We start from the raw sequence: 6590 nt of genomic DNA on the forward strand, positions 1-6590 counted from the left end.
AAGACTTGATTTGAACAGTCATCTTGACCTCCACTTATACATCTATGTTGCTTATGGGTCGGAGTTGTGCAGTGGTTCAGAAAAATTCATATCATCTATTGGGTATTGGCCTTTAGGAAATCACCTGTCTTGTACATCTGTATACCAATTTGCGCACAGATTGTTGCACCAGCATTATTAAAACCTCTGTCACTTTTACCAAAATTAACAGATATTGTTGCCATGATACACGATAAGGATAAACATCATGCTTTTTGCAAAAGGTTAGGATTTTCTGTTTTAGCTGAATCGGTGTGCTTAGATTTAGATCTCTCTCAAACACTATAGTTACTTTTGCTGCTCCCTGAGCCATGCAAACCAAGCTTGTGTACACACTCAAGCATGTTGTATCATTATTTGAAACGCACACAAGATTATAAAACACATATAAATCATTAGAGATGTTGCTTGGTGCTTAATTTGATTATAATTATGAAAAGTCTTGATATCTGACCCTTTACATATGGCTGATTTCCTCAGCTGGGCATGCATCTGTACTAGAAACTAAAATCCACTCTTGCTTTATGGAATCGCTGCTATTCCCTTTGCTGCCGATATGTGGCGACTCGAAAACATGCATTCTCAGGCATTTGGTTTTGCCCCTGTACTTTAAAAACAGCATAGACACTATTTTTGTGAACTTGGTATTAAATGTTGTGTCATGTGCCATTTTAAATTATGATGGAAAAGCCAATGCATTATCATAATATATTGAATCGATCGGGGTATTTTTGTCTGGATAGTATACAAATGTTGTAAACTAGACTATTAAGAGCTATCTCGTTTTGTTGACACTTGCGGAAAATATCATCGCTTATAACTCGCCTGAACCGGTTGACTGTAAAGAAATTCGTGGCTGAATATATTACTGGGGAGAGTCGGAAGAGCAGTAAATATGGGCGTCACTGCATAGATTATTCAAACAAACCCCACTCTCGGCCAATAGCGTGCTGCGCAGCGCTGTGTGAAAATAAATTATGCAAATATTACAGGCTGCAGATATTCACCAGCGCAGAGATGAGCTGACCTTGGAGTTTCTTTGTGCTGCGGCACTGGACGTACAGTCTCCTGATAAAGGGAGCCTTTCTGCTGGGGACTCACGCGATCAGCGCATAATATTCCTGTAAACGCGTAAAAAGGATGTAATATTCAAAAACACTGCAGGAAGGACACATTCGCGTCTGTTGTCGATTACATATGGACGAAATAGCATGAATTCTCCATGCTATTCCGTGGCGATGGATCTTGGTGTTTGTCAGCTTAGAAATTTTTCAATATCTTTCCTGTCATCGTTGTTGGGGACAGAGACTTCGTCCGTCAAGCTCGACAATAGGTAAAATGTCAGAATTGTTATGTTGGCAATTTAAATGTTGCGGTTGCAGAAAACAAGGGTAAAGCATCCGTCTTGCAAGCAGCCTATATTCTGTCCAAAATGTAACCAATGTGAAACACAGGATGCTTTTGGTTGAATGTACGTTAGGTCTTTTGTATTGTTGAAGGGTCGTTTTAAGGTTTTTCCGTTTTGCGTCTGTCATAAACGTCTAAGATCAAACCGGTTTGCCTGCCATTTCTGTATTACGTCCAATATTTGCTGTATGAATCCTGAATTTGTACTGGGTATCCTTTTGATTATACTTTGTTTATTAAAGTCATGGAATATAGTAATTTTTGATTTTTCTCTAGAGATTTCCTTGTAGCATTAGTGCATTAGCCACTGTGTAGATGGATTGCCTTTAAACGACAAATTATGTTGTTTGTATTCAAATATCCGTCTTTGCGTTTTGGACTTGTGCCTAAGCAGTGAAGTAACGATTCTCTTTTTCCCCCCCACAGCTCATCTGGTGCCAGTGTTGTGGCCATAGACAACAAAATTGAACAAGCGATGGTAAGTCCCATTGCTTCTTAATTTCACATATTTTAGCATTGATTGAAATCATTTGCTTACAGGCTGAAACATAATGCAGCGCTGATACATTGTTAGTCGGTTTTGTTCGTGTAAATAATTGTGAATGTTGTGTAATCCGTTTCGGTGACGTGGTAAACACTTTTGGGGAGCAAAATTTGAATGTAATGTTTGAAGTGTTTGGTGTTTGTTTGCGGACTTGCCTGGGCTTTTACTTGCGCGTACTCACGCGATCTGTGTGCTCCTTGTTACTGTTGCTAGGCAAACCCAAAGGTTTTACACCTTGTTAAAAATATCTCGGCCTCTGATTGGTCTGACAATGTGTGGGACGGCCATTTTGTGCGTTGGGTGACGCTGAGCAATGGCATAAAGAGAGAAGGAGGGGACTGCGAGTTCGTAGGATGCAGTTAGCCATAGCTGTTATTTGCTGTCTAATGAAGCCATATCTGAAAATGTAGTTAAAATATGCAAGTAAATATGCATTTTTTGACAACATTATAAATGTAATAAACTTGAATTACAACTTTATATATTATTCTTTTGCGGTGCATATGTCATCTATAAGAATCCAGAAGACATTCGAAAATAACTGTTGATTTTCTGTTTTCAGGATCTTGTGAAGAGTCACTTGATGTATGCTGTTCGGGAGGAGGTGGAAGTGTTAAAGGAACAAATTAAAGAACTAATTGAGAGAAATTCTCAGCTTGAACAGGAAAACAACCTGCTCAAGAACCTGGCTAGTCCAGAGCAACTTGCACAGTTTCAGGCACAAGTTCAAAGCGGTTCACCACCTTCATCCACTCAAGGAGTGCAGCCAGCTGCCCCATCAGGCCAGCACGCAGCACAAAACTCTGGACCCTCGGCATAGCACAGGAGGAATGTCCCCTTTACAGACAACGAGTGGCCCAAAACATAAGTAAAACAGACTGAAGCTTATGAACAAACATTTCTCACTCGCATGTAGACTGACAAAATTTGCACACCTTTCAAAACGTGATATTTGTCGTACACACCATTGACAATCCAGTTGGCTGTTGACTGATGTTGGATGTTGCCAAAATCCATGGATTGTCAGGTGGAAGAAAATAATCCAAGAGGACACAATGTTAAAAATCCACTGTGCCTGTGTCTAAAGTAATTTTGGTTTTCAGTTCAGGCTGTTTTTCGTGTCTCACTTACCTTTGTAGTGTAAATGCTGACTGCGATCTTTTAAGACTGTAAGCTTATATTAACAAGCACTTTGACGGTGACGAATGTGATAAACTCTGCCTATCTGGGCCCCATCTGGCATGGGGAAGGTGGATGCAAAGATGACTTGCATAGTTGCATAGGTTTAATTATGCTACTTCTTTGAATGAAGAAAAGGAAGAGCTGTTTTGCTTTAAATCCTCATTCTTTCTCTTGCAAATTCAAGGCTGCTTATCTGTGCAGTTCTGCATGCAAGAATGATAGGTGAGAAAGCTGTATGCTCATTCTTTCTCTTGCAAGTTCAAGGCTGCTTATCTGTGCAGTGATACATGCAAGACTGATAGGTGAGCAGTGAGCTGAATTTTGAGGCGGACATGCTAATGTAAACTATTGTAAGATGAGTGTAAGTATTTTGTAAAATAGCAATATCATGCGAGACAGTTAAAGAGACATGATATAGGTTGTACAGATAGAGGCATAGCTTTTGGCTTGCCCAGATGATGTCTTTTTAATGCTGTTAAAACGAGATCTGTCTTGTGATATTTATCTGACAATTGGAAACTACTCATCTAACACATACTGTTCACTACTTGGTTCACCAGAAATGATTTGAAGTATTACACCGATGTGATTTCAGATTTGACAGTGAAGTGTTTTGGATCAATCTTTTAACCTACAGTTACTCTTGACTATCAAATAGCTGACAAGATTTAGCATTGTGTACAAGTTGTATGCTTATGTTCTGTGCATGTTCTCAAACCAGGAGATAAATGTAAAATACTGTAATAGCACTTGCCAGTTGCACTTCACATCTCTCAATAAAGTCATGTTTGTGAACATTGTTGAGAACAATCTTTGAGATGGTTTGCTTTCACTTATTCCAGGTCTTTACTGATCAGGCTGTATGTTAAAAACAATTGTAAATGGCATTTAATTCTACTGTAAAGGCTGAAGCTGCTTCTTCCCATATTGGTGGGTATATATTTCTTGCTGTTGTTGTACAATTATGTCTAGTACCAACGTTAGATTGCAGTCAAGCTCCAACTGTTTCTTTGATGTAGCATTACTACTAATAATACAAAGGCACTTTGGATAAAATTGTCTGCTAAATCCAATGTTTTAAATATATTTTTGGGATAATTTAAGAGATTGAACTTCTCGGTTATTAAAACTGCTTTATGATGTGATTTATATTGTTAAACTTGCAAAAACCTAAAGAGTGACTTAGATTTAAAATGCCAAGAATGTTCTAATAGTCAATGTTTTGTCAATGTAATCTTCAGCTTCTCCAGTGGGATTGTCTATACAGAAAGTGTGCTATTTGATAAATGTACATTTGGAACATCTATCATGTACTATGATTTTATACAACTATTAGTTGTTTCTGTATGATTTAAAAATGTTTACACAAACATTCTGCTTTTTTAAGTTTACCTTTTTATGAAGCACTATCCAAATGTGTTTGACGTTTATTTGTAATAGAAATAGTTAATGACAAGCGATCAGTAAACATAAATGAATTTGGCGAAAGTGAAGAGATTTGGGGAGACAACAACAACAACAATGGTTCTGTAGAAAAGTACTGGTTCCCTTCATACAGGGAAACTGTAAACATGTAACAAAATGTCATGTAGTATTGTACCCTGGATCAAACTCTAGCATACAACCCTTCGTAGGACCCAAAAGGTATATTGTAACCATCCAGTTTTCTGACAGGTTGTATCCGATCACCCATAAATCTCATTCAGATGTAGGGCAGGGTACATTGTGAAGAATTCTGGAATTCACATTCCCATTCGAATACTTTGTATGATCTGAAAGATAGCTAAATAGAGGAAAGAATAATATCAGTTTTTTATTTACACAATTATCATGATATTATAAACCAAGGGAAGCTAAATTACAATCTAATCCGTGATAAAGAGAATATTACCTGATCCACAAACAACAAATACAAAAAGTGCCAAAAGCCATGGTCCCACAGGGTATTTCTCCTCTTGTGGTCGCTGAAATAAATCAAGCCAAATCATTTAATATCTACTTTAATATAAATGTGTCTGGAATGCCTGTGGAAACATTTGGCCTGCTTTTGATGACGGTCGTTCTTAGTTTAATCCTCTTGATGGTCGAATTCTCCGGATCAAACTCCACCACAGGATGTTCATGCATCAGCCCATGCCGTATTATCAAACACATGATGTTAAGCAAATCAGATTGTCATACACATTCTTTTTTGCAGCGGTGACCACGGAAGCGGCATTGGTGTTAACGTTAAATCTTGTTAACGTCAAGTTGAATCATAAAGGTAGATAGGCTGCGAGAATGTACAACAATAGTGGCGTTACGTTATACATGTAAATTAAAAGCGTTATATGAGGATATGGAAGCAAAGGATTTATACTTCTAAATCTCACACGCTTTATATGAGGTGTTATAAATTAAATAAAACGGAGCATCTATAAAACGCGTATAGGCTCGTAGCGAGTCTCACAATAACCTGACAAATCCCAAAAAACAAGACCAATCATACATGCTCTACTTTGCCATGCGTTTATTTCTCCGACACATGTCAATCTTACCAGGGTCTTTGCCACGTTTCCTCTCTGAGTGATGTTTTTGCTGTGCTTCTCGTTTGCCATACGGATTCGTTGTTTTGCTACCATCTTCCGACACAGTGTTCGTGTATAGAAATTCAACGCTACAGTTAAATGAAATGTATTGCTTTATCTGTGGTGACGCTTCAGCCCCTTTCCTGCACCTGCTCCCCTAAACCGAATTATGCGGAACAGAAGTGCGCCTCCATGTAGCCTAATAACGTCTAGAGGGACGAACTCCCTGTTTGCTTCAGCTTTATCTCTATGTTTTACCAAAATGCTTGTCATTGTTTGTCGTGTTTTACTCGATAAATCGTTAAAATTACATTGATCTTGTCACACCGTAAAGGCTAACTGGATTGTAGGCTGTATCTCAAAATAAACAAAGCTACCTAACGTTATCTGATGATGACAAGTGTTATCTTATGCTTTTGGCAATACAACGTCAGTTGTGTTCTTAATGTATTTTCCACACGATTTTTAGTTGCGATATACTTTATTATTTGTATTTCTTTAAGGGACTATAGTACTTTCCTAACTTCCCCACAGCTGTCAGTGTGAATAATCTCCCAATATTGCCATGTTTTTGAGATGGTGCCAGTAAATAAGATACAAGGTTGCCTCAGCAGTCAGCTCAGGTCCTACAAGATATTAAGGGGTTGCTTAGCAACTGCATCAAGGGGGTTGTGCAAAGCAGTACACACCTTCAATGCAAGGAGATCAGCATTCTCTGGGCTCCCATTTCACATTACAATGCATATTGTGATGCGGGTACACTGTGCACTTTTCCATTTCAGCTGCGGTCAAGACTCATCTATCCGTGAATGTCCTCCCATTGTGCAGAGAGCTCTGTGCAGTCAATGGTT

The 6590-nt window shown here is 38.4% G+C and overlaps 2 protein-coding genes across 2 annotated transcripts in view; one reads left to right on the top strand and one right to left on the bottom strand.

The window, feature by feature from the left end:
- The window catches only part of tsc22d1 (TSC22 domain family, member 1), a 46972-nt gene extending 42988 nt beyond the window's left edge, over nucleotides 1-3984 (top strand). The window contains 2 exon segments of the mRNA XM_056754695.1: nucleotides 1873-1924; nucleotides 2553-3984. Coding sequence (XP_056610673.1) covers nucleotides 1873-1924; nucleotides 2553-2810 — 310 coding nt within the window. The 3' untranslated portion in view covers nucleotides 2811-3984.
- A 126-nt stretch (nucleotides 3985-4110) lies between these two features.
- serp2 (stress-associated endoplasmic reticulum protein family member 2) lies at nucleotides 4111-6307 on the bottom strand. The gene is made up of 3 exons (XM_056754696.1): nucleotides 5710-6307; nucleotides 5064-5136; nucleotides 4111-4955 (listed from the first exon to the last, which is right to left on the bottom strand). The coding sequence occupies exons 1-3, from the start codon at nucleotides 5791-5793 to the stop codon at nucleotides 4915-4917; spliced, it is 198 nt and encodes a 65-aa protein (XP_056610674.1). The 5' UTR covers nucleotides 5794-6307; the 3' UTR covers nucleotides 4111-4914.
- Nucleotides 6308-6590: the final 283 nt, after the last annotated feature.

This window comes from Triplophysa dalaica, chromosome 8 (genome assembly GCF_015846415.1).
Source record: "Triplophysa dalaica isolate WHDGS20190420 chromosome 8, ASM1584641v1, whole genome shotgun sequence".
Taxonomy (NCBI): domain Eukaryota; kingdom Metazoa; phylum Chordata; class Actinopteri; order Cypriniformes; family Nemacheilidae; genus Triplophysa; species Triplophysa dalaica.

Coding starts and splice junctions, on each gene's coding strand:
- serp2 (XM_056754696.1), bottom strand. CDS start 5,793: ATGGTAGCAAAACAACGAATCCGTATGGCAAACGAGAAGCACAGCAAA. Junction 5,137..5,709: donor GAAACGTGGCAAAGACCCTG/GTAAGATTGACA, acceptor GATTTATTTCAG/CGACCACAAGAGGAGAAATA. Junction 4,956..5,063: donor ATTTGTTGTTTGTGGATCAG/GTAATATTCTCT, acceptor TCCTCTATTTAG/CTATCTTTCAGATCATACAA.